Source organism: Trichechus manatus, unplaced genomic scaffold (genome assembly GCF_000243295.1).
Source record: "Trichechus manatus latirostris isolate Lorelei unplaced genomic scaffold, TriManLat1.0 scaffold00239, whole genome shotgun sequence".
Lineage (NCBI taxonomy): Eukaryota > Metazoa > Chordata > Mammalia > Sirenia > Trichechidae > Trichechus > Trichechus manatus.
In genome coordinates, this window is record NW_004444175.1 from 1,895,486 (window position 1) to 1,914,427 (window position 18,942).

General features: G+C 37.1%; 1 protein-coding gene across 1 annotated transcript in view; it reads right to left on the reverse strand.

Moving 5' to 3' along the window:
- The window catches only part of SLC25A31 (solute carrier family 25 member 31), a 38,341-nt gene that overhangs the window by 12,679 nt on the left and 6,720 nt on the right, over positions 1 to 18,942 (reverse strand). The window contains exons 2-3 of the mRNA XM_004389280.1: positions 14,175 to 14,302; positions 6,441 to 6,558 (exon numbers count right to left, since the gene is read on the reverse strand). Coding sequence (XP_004389337.1) covers positions 6,441 to 6,558; positions 14,175 to 14,302 — 246 coding nt within the window. The remainder of the gene's footprint in view (positions 1 to 6,440; positions 6,559 to 14,174; positions 14,303 to 18,942) is intronic.

Below are 18,942 nucleotides of genomic sequence, written 5' to 3' on the forward strand. Positions count from 1 at the left end.
GGCTTTGGGTAGAATTGTCATTTTCATGATGTTGAGTCTACCTATCCATGAGCATGGTATGTTTTTCCATTTAGGTAGATCCCTTTGGGTTTCTTGCAGTAGTGTTTTGTAGTTTTCTTTGCATAGGTCTTTTAAATCCCTGGTTAGATTTATTCCTAAGTATTTTATTTTTTTAGGGGCTATTATAAATGGTATTACTTTCGTGATATCTTTTTCATTGTTCTCTTTATTGGTTTATTGGAATCCAACTGATTTTTATATGTTTATCTTGTATCCGGCTATTCTGCTAAATCTTTCTATTAGTTCCAATAGTTTTCTCGTGGAGTTTTTTGGGTTTTCTATGTATAGTATCATATCATCTGCAAATAGGAACAGTTTGACTTCTTCATTACCAATTTGGACCTCCTCTATTTCTTTTTCTTGTCTTACTGATCTAGCTAGAACTTTCAGGACAATGTTAAATAGGAATGGTGATAAAGGGCATCCTTATCTTGTTCCCTTTGTCAAGGGGAATGTTTTCAGCCTCTCTCCATTAAGAATGATGTTGGCCATTGTTTTTGCAAAGATGCCCTTTATTATGTTGAGAAATTTCCCTTGTATACCTATTGTACTGAGAGTTTTTATCAGGAATGGATGTTGGACTTTGTTGAATGCATTTTCTGTGTCAACTGAGATGATCATGTGATTCTTCTTTCCTTTTATGTATGTGGTGGATTATTTTGATTGATTTTCTAATGTTGAACCATCCTTGCATAGCTGGTATGAATCCTACTTGGTCGTGGTGTATTATTTGTTTGAAATGATGTTGAGTTCTATTGGCTAGAATTTTGTTGAGAATTTTTGCATCTGTATTCATGAGAGATACTGGTCTGTAATTCTCTTTTTTGTTGCGTTTTTGCCTGGTTTTGGTATCAGGGTTATACTGACTTCATAGAATGAATTCAGAAGTGTCGCTTTCTTTTCTATATTCTGAAATAGTTTGAGTAGTACTGGTATAAGCTCTTATCTGAATGTTTTGGTAGAATTCTCTAGTGAAGTCATCTAGGCCGGGGCTTATTTTTTTGGTGGGAGTTTATTACCTTTTCAATCTCTTCTCTTGTTATGGGTCTGTTCAGATTTTCAGCAACACTTTGTGAGAGTTTGGGTAGGTAGTGTGCTTCTAGAAATTTATCCATTTCATCTAGGTTTTCAAATTTGTTGGAGTATAGTTCTTCACAGGACTCTGTTATGATCCTTTTTATTTCAGTTGGGTCTGTTGTAATGTCCCCTGTCATTTCTTATTTGGGTTATTTTCGTCCTCTCCTGTTTTTCTTTCGTCAGTATGGCCAGTGGTTTGTCGATTTTATTGATCCTTTCAAAGAACCAACTTTTGGTTTTGTTGGTTCTTCCTATTCTCTATTTCATTTATTTTTGCTCTGATCTTTATTATTTCCTTTCTTCTGGTGGCTGTGGGCTTTTTTAGCTGTACTTTTTCTGTTTGAGTTGTGTAGTTAATGTTTTGATTTTGTCCCTTTCTTATTTTTTGATGTGTGCATTTATTGCTATAAATTGTTCTCTGAGGACTGCCTTTGCTGTGTCCCAAAGGTTTTTGGTATGATGTATTTTCATTCTCGTTTGATTCTAGGAATTTTTTGATTTTATCTCCGATTTCTTCTATTCGCCAGTGGTTTGTAAGCATGGTGTTATTCAGTTTCCATGTACTTGATTTTTTTCCTTGCTCTTTCTGTTGTTAATTTGTACCTTGATGGCGTTGTGGTTCAAGAAGATACTTTGTGTTATCTCAACGTTTTGTATCTTGTCGAGGGTTGCTCTGTGGTCTAAGATGTAGTCTATTCTGGAGAACGTTCCATGTACATTCGAAAAGAATGTGTACTTTGCAGCTGTAAGGTGGAGTGTTCTATATATTTCTATGAGGTCAAGTTGGCTGATTGTGCCCTTTAGGTGTTCTGTATCTTTGTTGAGTTTCTTTTCAGATGTTCTTTTACCGAGAGTGGCGTGTTGAAGTCTCCTACTATTATCCCGGAACTGTCAATTTCTCTTTTCAATGCTGTTAGAGTTTATGTATTTTGGACCCTGTCACTGGGTGCATAGATGTTTATTATGGTTATGTCTTCATGATGGATTGTCCTCTTAATCATTATATAGTGTCCTTCTTTGTGTTTTATGGTGCATTTTGTTTTAAAGTCTATTTTATCTGAGATTAGTGTTGCCACTCCTGCTCTTTTTTGGTGGTTGTTTTCTTGATTTGTTTTCATCCTTTGATTTTTAATAAACTTACGTCTTTGTTTCTAAAGTGTGTCTCTTGTAGACAGCAAATTGATGAATCCTGTTTTTTTTTAATCCATTCTGTCACTCTCCATCTCTTTATGGGTACATTTAGGCCATTTACATTCAGTGTAATTATTGATAGATGTGACTTTATTGCTGTCATTTTGTAGTGCTTTTTTTTGTGATGCTGACATTTTCTTTGCTCCTCTTACTCTCCTGTGCTGAGTTCCTTTCGTTTGTGGATTTTGTTTTTTCATTTCTTTTTTGTAAGTTTTGTTTTTAGTGAGACTTTATGTTTTTCCTCTTTATTTTGATGAGTAGGTTTGTTAACTTTCTTTGTGGTTACTGTGAAATTTACCCTTAGCTTCCTAAGTTTGAGGCAGTCTATTATTACTTCGTATTGCCTTGCCTTCCTCTCCATTAGAAGGTTCTATACCTATACTGTTTATTCCCTCTTTTATTGTTCTGATGTTGTTGTCATTTACAGATTAACTGCTCTGATTCCCTGTTGTATTTCTTTTGGTTTTGGACAGTCCTTGAGAGTTCATTTCCTAGGCTGGTATCTGGCTGGTATGATCCTGTGTCCTAGATTGAGCCTGTGAGCTGATGTTGTTTGTTCTCAGATTGAAGGACTCCCTTTAATAATTCCTGTAAGTTTGGTTTGGTTTTTACATATTCCCTTAATTTCCGTTTATCTGGAAATGTCCTAATTTCATTATCATATTTGAGAGACAATTTGCAGGATACATTATTCTTGGCTGGCAATTTTTTCTTACAAGTTTTTATATATGTCATTCCATTGCCGTCTTGCCTGCATGGTTTCTGCCAAATAATCTGAGCTTAGTCTTATTGTTTCTCCTCTGTATATGACTTTTTGTTTTTCATGAGTTGCTCTCAGGATTCTTTGTCTTTGGTTTTGGCGAGTGTGATTATGATATGCCTTGGTGATTTTCTTTTGGGGTCTATCCTATATGGGGTTCATTGAGCTTCCTGGATGGCCAGCTTTTCATCTTTCACGATATTGTGGAAGTTTTCTGTCAGCAGTTCTTCAATGATCCTTTCTGTATTTTCTGTTTTCTCCCTCTGTTCTGGAACTCTGATCACTCACAAACTTTTGCTTTTGATTGTATCCCACATGATTCTCAGGGTCTCTTCATTTTTCTTTTTTCTGATTTTTCCTCAAACAGACTTGTATCCAAGTGTTTGTCTTCAAGTTCACTGATCCCGTCTTCCACCGTTTCAAACCTGCTCCTCAGCCCTTCCATGACACTGTCCATTTCTGAAACCTTGTTATCTTTTGGATTTCTAATTGTTGGCTTTGTATGATTTCTAGTTGTGAATTTATTTTGGCATTTTGTTCCTGCATTATTTTTCTGAATTCTTCCATTTTTTTGTCTGTATTTTCCATGAATTTGTCTGCCTTTTCCATGAAATTTGTCTATTTTTTTCCTCATTTTTGTCTGCTTTTTGCTTCAACTCTTGGATAATTCTGAGTATTAGAGATTTGAATTCCCTATCAGGTAGTTCTAGTGCCTTTTCTTCTACTGGAAAGTCATCTGGTGTTTTATTTTGGATGCTTACTGGAACCATCCTGTCCTGTTTTTGTATATGTTTTGATATTGTCTGCTCTCTTCGGGGCATTCGGTAGTTCTTTTCCTCTTTTATTGATTGTAGATTTGTTTGTTTCATCCCACTTTTTTGTTTTCTTTGGCTATGTCTGAGCAGGCAGGCTGTGTGCTCTTTGTTGTTTACTCATCTGTGGACACAATGCTTTTTGCCTCCTTCTCCAATTGGCAGGGTCAGTCACTCATATATGCTACAGCAGGGCAGGTGTAGCTGAAGAGGAACTGCTGGTATGGGTTGTTTGTGGCATGTACTAGGGCCAACAGGGCGGACCGGGAATCAGTGCAGAGCAGATTTTGGTAGGCCTTGCCTCTGGTGCTTGGGGTGTGATGTTCAGCATATGGTGCAGGTAGGCAGGATGGAGGGGGGATATTGTGATGTGTGGAGCTAAGATGGGTATGGGAAAGGGGAGAGAGAGGAGAGAGGAAGAGGAGCCAAAAACATACAAACAAAAAAGATGCTAAGGGAGCTTGCTGTTGGAGTGGAGAGATGAGAGACTATGAAATGGAGAAAAACAAAAAGGAGAGGAAGAAGAAAGAAAAAAAAGAAAATAAATAAATAAATAAAAATTAGAAAGAAAAAAGAAAAGAAAATCTCACAGGGATCCCACCGGTGCAGCTGCGAGGCCTAGGGAAGTTGCTCCCAGGCCGTGAAGTACAGCCTGGTTATAAGGGGTAGAGGTGTCATTCAATGCCAGGTATTTAGGAGACAGGAAGAGAAAGTAAGTATAGAGAGATGAGGAACTGAGTAATGAAGAAAGATAAAAAGGGAAAAATACAGAAAACATAACAAAACAAAACAAACAAACAAAAGAACAAGAACCTCCCCCCCCAAAAAAAAACAGAAAGAAAAAAAAAAAAGAAAAAATAAATGCTCTCAGGGATCCCTCTGTGTGCCTGCACAAACTGAGGAGGTAGGTCCCAAGCCATGCAATACTGCCTGGCTAGAATGGGCTCCCAATTTGAGAAGAGAAAAAGAAAAACAAACAAGCAATTTAAAACAAACAAACAAAAAAGCCCCAGTATCTCACCAGTGTGGCAGCACAGGCTGAGCAGCAGTTTCACATTCGAGTGGCGTTTCACAGCCTTTCAGAAGGAAGCAAGGATGGCACATGGAGCCAGGTATTTGACAGAAAGGAGGGGGAAGTGGTGAGAGGTATGGAAGAAATCAAAAGAAGCGGAAAAAAGCAACACCAGCAGCCAACAAATGACACTCAGGGAGCTGGCCAGTGCAGGCAGGTGGATCCAAGCAACACTAGGGTGAAGCTGATGCTTCCTGGCTAAGACTGTGGCCGCAGGAAACAGGAGGCTGAGTGGGGGTGAAGTGGGAGGGGCTTGGGAAAGCGTATATCACTGGTTACAGGTTTTTCTGTCTCCTGCAGGAAGCTCTGTGAAGCTGCTTTCTCGTACCCCATTCGCTGATCTCTGATAGGCGTCCAAGATGGTGGATCTGTGCTGCGTTAGCTGATAGGGGACCTCTGCATGTATCTGTCCTCACTCTCTGTTCTCTGTCAGTTTCTTATTCCATTTGGTGCTTGGCTGTGTTCTTTATCTTTTCACTGATGCTCAGGGTTTCAGGATTGCCGTTTTCTCTGTTTGGCTTTGTTTTTTGGATCTTTGCTTTGGAGGGATGGTGTGGTGCTTCTGTCTACAGCATCATGTTGCCCAGAAGTCTAAAATTTAGTTGTACAGGAGGATTTTGTTGGAAGTCATTTTCCTCCAGTAACCCCAGAAAAGACGCAGAAATTAGAGGAACTAAATACTATCCCTAGAGTGAAAGCAGGGAAGCAGCTGGATGCTCAAAATCCTCACCCTCACCCTAAGCAGCCAAGTCACTTACTTCTCTGAACTGAATATGAGTCTACACGCTGAATGGTGCCTATTGAGTAACCTTCACAATTATTGAAAAAAATAATCACATCAAGGTACATTATTGTGAAATGTCAGCTCATCAGGGATAGAAACGATCAGGAGTAAGACAGAGATCCAATTTATTAAAAGCAACGCTGAAAACGAGAAGCCAGAGTAATGCTTTCAAAATTGTGACGGAAAATGACTTTAAATTCAAAATTATATATACGGCCAGATATTAATCAAGAGAGTAAATCAGAGGCATTTTTAGACATGCAAGATCTCAATTTATGTCCTATTCACTCTCAGAAAGCTACCAAGGAACATACATAGGAAGATGTGATAAATAAAAAAGAAGGCAAGAAGAATCCCTAGGATGAAAGTTGTACATTAATCTAGACAGCATCTACAGTCGATACAGGAGTTAAGCACATGGAAGGATTTAGGAGTTGGCTCTCTAGGAAAAAAATGGAAGTAAAGCATTAGTAGTCTTTGTGTTTGCAACATACAGTGTTGGTCTTCCCCTTCCCACCTTTTGAGGGGGGAAAATAAAGTAGTATACTTTCGCCCCTATGAGTACCACTTGGCTGAAAATAAAAATTTTAGGCTGTATCTGCTAACATGGTTGTTATAGCATAACTCTACAATAAATAATGCATAGTTCAAAAAACAGAGAATTTATTTCTAAAAACCCCGTACCTTTTCCGATATCAGCACCTAATCTGGTTCGGGCAAAATCTAGTGGATATACTACACATAAGGATGTTGCTCCAGCAGCTCCACCAGAAGCCAGGTTTGCCAAAAACCACCTCCAGAACTGAAACGTATTAATTAAAAAGTGGTTATTAAACTACAGAACCTGACTATTTAAAACAGCTGGTAAATTCTTATTTCTATAGAGGTTTTGAAAACCCAGATTTACAAATTGCTTTTATAAAGTAAACATTTATAACAAAATATAGTAACCTTTCTTTAAAAAATGAATACATAAGGAACAATTTAAGATGGAGGAAATGAAGGTAGTATATTTATTTAGGTTTTAAAATCTAAATGTTATCAGATATTAAAAGTTATCTTCTTCCAAGTTCTTTTTGACTGATCTACTGCTTTATTACATTCCTCAGTAGATACTAAACAAACTTTAATGAGCTTGTAGATAAAAGTTTTTATTTGGATATGGAGAGAAACCCAAAATACTTCTCTTCATATCCATGTAGCCTTTGTTTCTTATCACGCAGATGAGTGATGTAGTTTAGGTGCTGACATACTGAAATTCCAGGATATTTTAATGATCTCTGCGCTTGACTATTAACTGAAAGGTTGGTGGTTCAAACTCATCCAGAGGTGCCTCAGAAGAAAGGCCTGGTGATCTGCTTCTGAGGTCATAGCCTTGAAAACCCTATGGAGTACAGCTCTACTCTGCAAGGTTGCCATGAGTTGATATTGACTCAGTGACAACTGGTTTTGTTTTCTTAGAAAAGCAGCCCAAGTTAAGCAAAAGAGGCCACATATAAGATGATCATTCCTTTAGACTGTATGAACTTTTTGTTAATAATAGTGTTAGCTAGTAACTAAAATGTCAGACATATATGGAGGCTTTAGTTGTGCCCTTTTTTTGTGCAGGACGGGAGTGGGGGATGGCAATATTTCATAGTGCCCCAATTTCACAGTGTAATTTTCGTACAATTAAATTTGAACGGCTCAAAAATACATTTAATTATGTTCAAATACTGATATGAAAATTGGCAAAAATCAATTATAAAAGCTCCAATACAAATATTTCAGCACGAAGAATGTATGGAAAAAGAAAGGAATATTTGAACTGGAGCTGCTTTGGAAAATCCAGGCCACATGGCCACTGTAACCATTATATACATTAAAGTGAAAAATGTTCTAGTCACACTCAGTTTCTTGCTTTACTGTCCTGCTGTTATTTCTAACAATAGTTTTAAGTCTCACATTTAGAACTCTCGGTTTACTCTTGGCCTAGAATGCCCTTCCTATCTTTTTAAACAAAAAATGTTATCTGTGGCTTCATCCTCTAATTCAAGTTCTACCTCTTCTGCAAAATCCTCTCCGATGTCCAACCCTTCCAAAACTGTATGCAATCGTACTCTTCCCATAAATACTTCATCTCTCAGAGAATTAAAGATAAATCACATGACCAATATGTAAAATGTGTCAATGTGTTTGTTACAGATTCTCATCTTTTTTGAAAATAATACAACCACTTTCTACTTTCAATTTATAATGTGTGGACAAGTCTTGTTGTATCTCCTACAGGGTACACATTTCTTGAAGTTAGGATTATTATTACTTTTTATGTAATAGATTTATTGAAATAAATTTACATACCTAACAATTCACCCATGTAAAGCGTATGATTCAATGCAATTTTAGTATATTCACAGAGTTGTGCAGCCATCACCATGATTTTAGAACATTTTCATCACCCGAAAAGGAAACCCTGTACCCATTAGCAGTCACTCCCTGTCTTAACACCCCTCCCCCGAGTCCTAGGCAACTAATCTTTCTATCTCTATAGATTTACCTATTCTGGAATTTCATATAAACGGAATTACACAGTATGTAGCCTTTTGTCACTGGCTTCTTTCACTTAGATAATGTTTACAAGGTTCATCCATGTTGTAGGTGTTATCAGTATCTCATTCCTCTTTATTGCCAAATAATATTTCATTGTATGAACACACCACATTTTATTTATCCATTCATCAGTTGACGAATATTTGGGTTGTTTCCATTTTTTGGAGGCTAGTATTTGTAATTCATCTTTTTGTCTCACAGAGCAAGTCATTGGGTCTTGCCTGGAGGAACATATTTCAACAAGTACTGGTTTAATGAACTGTACTGGGAATGCCAATTACTGTTCCCAGCTTCCCATGGCTCCTTTCAAGTAAAACTCATTGGTTCTATTGTACATGTTTCACAATTATACAGAGGTAGACAGGAGACTGCAACTGACCCGAAGGTAGCTAATGCAGAGATGATCTGTAACCTGGTAGAAAAAGATGAGTTGGGTCAAAGTCTCTTTCTTGGAAATATGACTTTAGAGATTCTACGCCAGTCTGTAGTAAGGACAGAAATAGAAAAGTTACTGATTTTTTTTTTTTAGGTCTCAGATTACTTTGAGACTGTTGAAAACTACAGACCTCTCCCAAGGGGAAAAAAAACACATGTATAAACATACACTTTTGGTGTGTTCAATGTATACCTAAAGCATCCATGGATTCCAGTTTAAGAACCTTTGACTCAGAGAAAGGACAGAAGGGACCTCCATGATATTAACACTGAACTTAAAGGAATAAGAAAATGTACATAAACAAAAGAGGTAGGTAATGATAAGAAAACAAAGCAAGCACACCCACAAAAAAGCAGTTCATTAGAGAGATAGACCAGGTCACCTCAGAGGGAAGGATGAAGAATACTGTTTGATCCCTAGGGCTGCCTTTGGTTCCAATTCCAGTGCTGGTGTATCATTACAATAAACCCCCTTTTCCTGAAGTAATTTCAGTGAATCTGTTTCTTACAATCAAATAAGTCAAATTAAACATGAAGTATAGCATAAAGGTTTATAAAGCAGATATTAAATTCTGCTTAACCTTTTTCCTGTCCCATGTAAGAGAAAGAAGGTAGATCAATGCCTTTTTGCATAGATTATCATAAAATTCATTATTCAAACCAGCACACTTTTGATAGTGAAAGTAGGAGCTATGAAAAAATGATGCAGGCAGGCACAACACGTAAATAGGATGGCCAACCCTAGTGAGGGGAGGGAAAAGGGAAGGGAGCAGAGGGAGGGAGGAGGGAGGAAGGGAAAGAGAGAGGGAGGGAAGGAGGGATTTGTCTGTGCTGACTCTTAATCCCGTAAGTGTTTCTGTAATGGATGAAACCTGTCCTTCTACACTAACCTCGAAAAGAAAATAGACCCAGGAGAGGTAATGTATCAGTATAAATGAGTCTCAGTTATTATAAGTTAGTAATTTCAAGTCTTGTTAAAGGAGAGGGAATGGATGGAGAGGAATCGGGAAGCAAGAGAAAGATGAAAGAGGAGTCTGAAGGTTTTGAAGGAAAATAATCCTGTTCACTTTCAACTGCCGACGAATAGGTAACTGTGAGGGAACCCAATGATGTATGCAAGAACAAATGCCCTGGGAGCAAAGTTCCTTCTAACAAAGTTTGTCTTATGCAAAGAGAGCGAGGAGAAGCTCTAGTCTTCTCTGTCAAGGATTGTGCTGGAAGCTCCTAAGGGGCGGCAGAGAAATTTTATGCCCAGGCCCAACAGAGGCTCAGCCAGTCTACTCAGCCAAGCTGAGAAGAGTAGAGTGTGGTGGAAGGACCTGAGTTTGGGAGTTAGAAAGACATGAACAAATTACTTGGGCAAGTACTTTAAGCTTTGAGTTTCGCTTCCCTTATCTGTACATTTAGGATAAAAACAACTACCTCACAGTGAGAGGTGAAAATTCAGTGAAACAATATATGATATACACCTCCCTTACCAAGGCTAGGGAGCCCTGGTGGTGCAGTGGTTAAGAGCTATGGCTGTTAACCAAAAGGTTAGCAGGTCAAATCCACCAGCTGCTCCATGGAAACCCTATGGGGCAGTTCTACTCTGACCTACAGAGTTGCTATGATTGGAATCAACTCAACGGCAACGGGTTTGGTTTTGGTTTTTACCATAGCTATTTCTAAAACCTTTTTATTTTGAAATAACTGTAGATTCACACGCAGTTGTAAGAAATAATACAGTGATCCCATAAACTCTTTGACCAATTTCCCCCAATGGTAACATCTAGCAAAACTACAGTACAGGAAACTGACATTAATAAAAACCTAATTTATTCAGATTTCAAGTCTTACATAATCCTGACACTTTGTATGTGATTTAGTTCTACGAAGTTTTATCACATGTGCAGATCCATGTGACCGATGCAACAGTCAACAGTTCCATCCTAGGGATGCCTCATGCTACCCATTAATAGCTACAGACTCCCCCCTTTTCCTGTCAACCACTATTCTGTTTTCCATCTCTTTGTCATTTCAAGAATATTACATAAATGGAATCAGATAGTATATAATCTTTGATATAGCTTTTTTTACTTAGCATCTAAATTTGCTGTATGGATTAAAAGTTTGTTCCTTTTTACTGCTGAGCAGTATTTCACGGTATGATACAACAGTGTGTTAACCATTTACCTGTTGAAAGACATCCTTGTTGTTTCCAACTTTTCCTATTATGAAAAAACCTGCTATTAACATTGTGTACACTGGGTCTTCCTCTGTGAATATAAGTTTTCATTTCTCTGGGATAAATGCCCAAGGGTTCAATCTCTGGGTCTTATGGTAAATGACATGTTTAGTCTGTAAGAAATTGCCCATACTCTTTTCCAGAGTGGCAGTATCATTTTGCATTCCCATCAGAGACGTAAGAGTGATTGTTTCTCTGCATCCTCAAATCATTTGATATTCTCTCTAGTTTCATTTTTGCCATTCTGATAGGTTTGTCATGATATCTCATTATGGTAGATTAATGACTTTTAAACTCACACACTGTGTTTGTTTGTTCAATCTTCCCTGCTTCTTTAAAAACAGGTGAGAAACCAAAAATACTGATTTTTCTTTTTTAGTTATTTTTCTTCACTAATTTTTTTTAGGGGTGGGGTAGAGATGAGATAAAATTTTGATGTCCAAGGGTAGAAATAAATGGGTCATAAATACCTAAATTTAGCAAATAATACACATTTAAATATTATATAATTACTTAATCATAACTGAATACCTTTACATTCTATACAAGATAGCATGCTTTTTATAGGCATACTAAAAATGTTTTCAGCTGAGGCTCTACTAATTTGGATTTACTACAGACTTTTCACAAGTATCAAAGTTAACTTTTATAAAACATTTAGGGCCATGCTATCTACAGTTAGAACAGATGTTAATAAATAAATACTCTGGTTAATTCAAGAGTTAATTGTTCCATTTGGGCTTAGTCCTGTAGAAACTATCTTTTTGCGGAGGTGGGCTGGGAAGTGTGCAATAAAGGTTTAACAGTCTTGGGCTGCCCAAACCTGCACACACCAAAGGTCTTCAGGACTGGCCAGATGACTGGCTTCTGAGCGATAACCTCTGAGCCCTTGGAATATCTTGCCTGATAACAGTGTCTTTGTACAGCTGAGGCTTTGGGCCACGTCAAATAGTTTATGCTAACAATTTGATTTATGGTGAAAGCTTGTTTTTTTTTTTAATTGTGTTAAAAATATTTAAAACAAAACATTTTCCATTTCAACAATTTTTACATGTACGATTCAGTGACACTGATTATATTCATAATGCTGTGCCACCATTACCACCATCTTTTTCCAAATTATCCCACTACCATTAACAGAAATTCAGGGCCTCCTAAGCAATGACTCCCCCTTTCCCCATCCTGCCCACCCCTAATAACCATGAATAACCTTTGGTCTCTATACATTTGCTTGGTGAATGCTTGTTTTTATGTCTGGGGCTTGGAGCATGCTGGGTCAGTTTGACCTCTGGGGATGGGGTGGGTGGGGGCTGGAGACTAAGTAGCTGTCAGTCACGCTCTATGCTCATGTGTCTGATCCCCAACAAAAACCCTGGACACCAACGTTTGTGTGAAGTTTCTCTGGTTGGCAACACTTTACACATGTTGTCAGACATGGTTGCTGGGAGAATTAAGTGCTGTCCATGTGACTCCATTGGGAGAAGACAACTGGAAGCTTGCACCTGGTTTTTCCTGGACTCTGCCCTATGTACCTTTTCCCTTTAAGATTTCAATCTGTGTCCTTTTGCTGTAATAAACTAATGATGAGTATAAAAGTTTTTCTGAGTTTGGTGAGTCCTTCTGGTGAATCATCAAACCTAAGGGTGGTCTTGAGAGTTTCTGACACAGGGAGGAGGAAAGATTCTGAGTCAAAGGAAGTTTCAATTATTAGAGTTGTCAGTTAACAAAGACAGGAACATTTTACTGAGTGCCCACCATAAAGTACAGCACTATGCTAAGCACTTTACATGTAATCCTATCTGAACCTATCACAATAAAACTATGAGGTAGGTATTATTATGTTCAATTTTCAGGTGAGAAAACTAGGGATTAGAAAATTGAAGTGACTTTCAATAACACATGACTAAATAAGCAGAGCGCCAGGATCCAAATTCAGATCTTCTGATTACAAGTCTGAAGAGTTTTCTTAGTTACCTTTATGCCCTCCTCCATACGTAAGACAGTGTAAAACATTCAATAAACATTTTTTAAGTGAAATAAGTTGTAAGAAAAAGGGCGTAAGGAGTATAAATGAAAGGAGATAGCAACAAAGAAATGTTTCACAGACAGACAGTTGCTTTGGAAAAATCTGCTAAGATAGCTTGTAAGGGGGTGTGGAGGGAGGAAAAAAGGGTGAGAGGGAAAGAGCGTTTCTAAGGGTGAGGGAACACTCTGGGAGTAATGTAGGTGGTATAGTGTGTATCAAGGCAACAACACAAGTAAGAAACCAGAAGACGACATATACTGAGGTATTTTTATAAGTGTGCTATGCTAATTCTTTACCGCAAAAAGTAAAAAAATTTAGCATAGTGGTACTTACAAAAATACCTCATGGGGGATGGAGCAGTTGGCTAACAAAGGTCGAAGGTATGCGTTATCTGTGTGAAAACATGGTAGTTCATATGAGTAGGAAATTTTGAAATTGAGATTTTTGTAACTAAGGGAGTTATTACCTGGAAAAAAACAAAAACAAAAAAAGCAACTCTGCAATTAAAAAAAGAGAAAGAATTCTTCATTTTCTGGTTTTGTTTGATAGACCCTAAATCATAAACAAGAACACAATTTACTTCTTTAGAGAATAAATTACATCAGTGGCAGAAAATACATATCTGTTGACTGTTTTTTTGCTTAAGCAGATAAAACGCTAAATTTCCCCAATAGAATAGTGATTATAAGATGTAAATTACATTAAATTTAATATTTATTCAGAGAAATAATGCCTTGAGACAAAAGATCCCTTTCTTATTAAAGAGATTTAGAGAAACTTGAATAAGTTAATATAATTCTATTTTTCAGATATAATTTACATAACTTCATAATATTATATTAACAGTTAATATGTTATTTTTTTCCCACCACTCAAGCATCTCCTCCCCAAATAAAATACCAAAGGCTAAAAAAAAACAAACAAAAACCAAACCCATTGCCATAGAGTCGATTCTGACTCATAGTGACCTAGGACAGAGTAGAACTGCCCCATAGTATCTAAGGAATGCCTGGTGGATTCAAACTGCTGATGTTTTGGTTAGCAGCCGTAGCTCTTAACTACTATGCCACCAGAGTTTCCATCAAAGGTAAGACAAGTCCAATTATTTTTAAGAAAATTTTAGACATTAAAATATAATTACCTGTTTTTCTTTATTAACTCCAGACATGAAAAGTTGCTTGTATTTGTCCTTAAAAGCAAAGTTCAGAGCTTGTGTTGGAAAATACCGGATAACATTTGCCAAATTGCCACGCCAATAACTCAAAAAACCTATAAAACAAAGCAGAATAAATATGAATTTATATTGCATGATCACTAAATAATTTTCATAGTTTGAACAAATTTTGCTACAAGCAGTCCCTGGGTTATGAATGTCTGACTTACATACAACCCCTAGTTATGAACCAACCCCGTAAAGCTTATTGTATGAGAAATTCGAGGTACATACAATGGTTCGTAGTAACAAACGGGTGCTACTCTGAGACATGCATTAAAACATTATTATTATTATTACTACTGTATTATTATGTTAAAGATGTTTTAGTGTATCTGGAGGTGTTTAATGTTTTTTATGTATAGAAAGGTACACTATATACAATATACGAAGACAAATATTTGACTGTTGTTAGATACAGATCATACCTAACTGTTTCGACTTACATTCAAATTCGACTTAAAAGACAGAGTTAGCAAGGGAACTCATTTGTAATTCCGGGACTGCCTGTATTTGGATTATATAAAACTTCTCATGAGAAAAATAAACTTTTCTAAAATATGTGTGTCCCCACTGAAGAAAAAAGGCAGTATTAACTCCATGCAACTCACTCAAATTTTGTTCATTTCTAATAAAAAGCCTTGGATACCTAAAAATCTATGGAAAGCATTAAGTAGAAAAACAGAGCTTACTAGTATTAGTCAGAAGGCCTCATTCCCAAACCATGATGTACAATTCCTATTTCAATAAGCCTATTAGAAACGGGTATGTTGGAAGGAACAAATACATCCACTTATTGGCTTGTATGTACACTAATGAGAATGAGAAAGAGATAAAAAAGTCTAAAGTGACCTCATCTTCATATTCTGGAACCATTAAGAATGGGGGATGGAATTTAGTCACAAAAGGGATCCATTTTCAACTCAAAGTCATCTCTAGAGGCTGGATGGAGAGGCTAGAGGGAAATTTTGAGGGCAATAATCTTCCCATTTCAATTTTCCATGGACTGACCAACCCTCCCAGGGTCTTCTAGACCCCTATAATGCTCCTTGTAATTCTGAGATGTCCTAGAATATGGCAGACTAGCTCTTCAGTAGCCATTGCTGTTCTCACTAGATTGCAAATTGTCGAATGTTTGACCCTGATACAACTGAGTAAGATACCTCCCATCCCAGCTTGGAGAACACGCAAAATTAGTCTTTTAAAGACAATGATTCAAATGAAAATAATCTTAGTTGACTGGGCCAGTGCTCAGAAACTGACAAAGTTAGATTAGGCGAAAAGATATTTATTGTTTACATAAGTAAGTACACCTTGTGGAAAAAGATAGAGTCTAAATGTAATGCAGTTGCACAAAGACAATTAAGAAGCATATTTAATAACCAAGAAATAATCTTCTTAGTACTCAAAACTGATTCAGCCTTTACTAGGACATTTAATGGTAACAGCTACCACTACAAGCCAAGTACTGACAAAGGACATATATATACACACATACCTATATATATGTGTGCGTGTGTGTATACATATATATATACATACACATATATACATATACATACATGTATACATATGTATACATATATGGAGTATACATATGTATACATATGTATACACACATGGAGTCCTCGTGGCACACTGCTTGGCGGCTAACCAAATGGTTGACAGTTCAAATCCACCAGCTGCTCCTTGGAAACCCTACGGGGCAGTTCTACTCTGTCCTACAGGGTCGCTATGAATCAGAAATGACTAGACAGCAACAGGTTATACGTATATTTCATGTAATCATCACATTATGCTTATGATGTAGGTTTTCCTATTATCCCCATTTTAAATATGAGCAAACTGAAACTTAAAAGCTTAAAAACTTGTCAAAGGACGTGGTTAATAAAGAGCCAAACCAGGATTTAGAATTAGATCTTGTCTCTATTCCATGCTTGGGTTTCTAGGAAAACAAAACATAGATACATCCTAAAATTATTAAAGTATAGAAAATAAAGCCCAACAAAATAAAATGGAAACTGATTACTATAAAAATTTTTGAGGCAATATTAACAAAAGCAACAACAACGTTAGTAACTGCTTTTAACTCATTTAATCCTCACCACCTCTCCATGAGCTAGGTGCTATTAGTCTCCCCATTTTACAGGTAAAGAAATGACTTTAGAAACAACTTCTGAGGCACAGAGAAGTTAAGAAACTTGCCCAAGGTCACTCAGTCATAAAACGGTAGAGCTGGAATTCAAACTCAAGCAGTCTAACTCAACAGTTCAGTCCCTTAAATTCAATGTTGTTGTTGTTAGTGGCTGTCAAGTTGGCCCCTGTTTCATGGCAACCCCATGCACAACAGAACAAAACGCTGCTGGGTCCGGTGCCATCCCCATGATTGGTTGTGGGTCAGACTGTTGTGATCCATAGGCTTTTCGCTGGCTGATTTTTGGAAGTAGAACACCAGGCCTTTCTTCCTAGTCTGTCTTAGTCTGGAAGCTCTGCTGAAACCTGTTCAGCATAATAGCAACATGTAACTGTCCACTGACAGATGGATGTTGGGTATGCATGAAGTGCACTGGCCGGGAATTGAACTCAGGTCTCCTGTACGAAGATGAAAATTATACCACTGAACCACCACTGCCCTGTTAACTTCAATTAAAAAACCAACCAACCAACCAACCAAACCTGTTGCTGTTGAGTCAATTCTGACTCATGGTGACCCCATGCGTCACAGAATAGAACTGCTCCATAGGATTTTCTAGGCTGTAATCTTTACAGAAGCAGATCACTGGGCTTTTCTTTTGCAGTACTACTGGGGGGGTTTGAGCCACCAACCTTCAGGTTAGTAGTCAACTGCAAACCATTTGCACCATCTAGGGATCCTCAATACTTTTCCATAAATACTTTAATCACACAAATATTTTCTGTACTAAAAAAGGTCAACTGTTTTTCTTTTATGGAAGCAAAATAAAAATCTTAAAACATGAGAAACATTAATTATAAAGAAATACTTCTTGCTAGTAAGGACCACACTGAAGTACTGAGCGAGGTTGGTGAATCTAACTTTTGGAGGTATTTTTAGTGATTTTTAAGTTCTTGGTTAACAAAAACATTTAAGAACATAGTTAACCTCTGGAAGAGAAAGAAAATAAAAAATGAAATATGATATTGAAGAATAAGATATGATTTTCTGGACCACAGTTTAAAGTAACACAGTGGCAGCTTCTTGGCAGAGAATAAAGTTGATATTAAAAAGTTCAGGAAGAACATTTTGGCAAAGGACTTATCAATCTAAGTGGGATTTAAATTGAAATCTTACATGGAAGAAGAGAAGCATCATTTTTTTTTGAAAAGACTAATAAACTGAATCTGGAAATAGTATTATATATCAGAAAGGTACTAGAGTTCCATTTTACACACCACTCTTAAATATTAATGGCCACTTTGGAAATGGCTGATTTAGATGGCTGGGTGTATGAGATATTATGGATTTCAGACTGTTACTTATTAGTTATAATTCTGTAATTACGATGATAGTATTGAATTAATATTTATTTCACAAAATAAGAGTAGTAAAGGTTTGTAACTTTGGCTAATGTACTGAATATAAATGGAAGGTTTTGATGACAAAGACATCTGGAAATTAATACAGACCATACAGAGTGCCAGATTTGTTCCTTTTAGCAAAACTGCATTTGCATGAACAGAACCTAGTTTATTCATCAAAATAAATGCCAACATCTCATCAAAAACCTAGAAACAAAGTAAATCCCTAGAGTATAACAGGAAAACTGACAAGCTCTTAATGGGTTATGTCTCAAAGAAAAAAAAAAACTCACATATAGAAAATGTTTCTACGTATAATTTCACAGAATGCATGGACTCTCTGAAGCTGTGGATCTCAGGCTGAGGACCTCTGTTCTAACCTCCTTTTCCATAGATCACAGTAAAAATTTTTATTTGTATTTCTTTCTTGCTCTCTCACTGCTGTACCATGCTGCTAGAAACTTCACTTTCCCTGCTGAGAGTGCAAAGGGGAGGAGCCCCAAAGTGGAATTCTGAATAATTTTCTCATATAAATACTGAGCACTACCTAGGCTCCCTTAGGCAGATTATAAAAATCTGTTCTACAGGTAATACAAGTTTATCTCAAATAAATCCATTTACAAATGAACACAGGGAAGAAAACATGTTTGTAAATTTAGGAATGCATGCTGTTGTTCTTGTTGTTAGTTGCTGTCTAGTCAATTCTGACTCATGGCGACCCCGTGTTTTCAAGGCTGTGACCTTTCAGAAGCAGACTGCCAGGCCTATCTTTCGAAGTGCCTCTGGGTGAGCTGGAACTACCAACCTTTAGGTAGCAGTCGACCACTTAACTGCTTGTACCACCCAGAGACTCCAGGAATGCATAGATAGTAATAGTTAAAATTTACTGAGCACTAACTATGCAGCAGACATCATGTTGAATATTTTACATGCATTATCTCGTTTAATCCTCACAACTACCATATCAGGTAGGTACTACTATTACACCCATTATACAACTGAGGAAATTAACACGGAGAGAGGTTAAATAAAAATTGTCCAAGGTCTCACAACAGAGGGTTCTGGACAGAGCTGGAGAAGGATGTAGAACAAAATTCTAACTCACAAAAAAAAAGACCAGATTTACTGGCTTAAAGGAGACTGGAGAAACCCCGAGAGT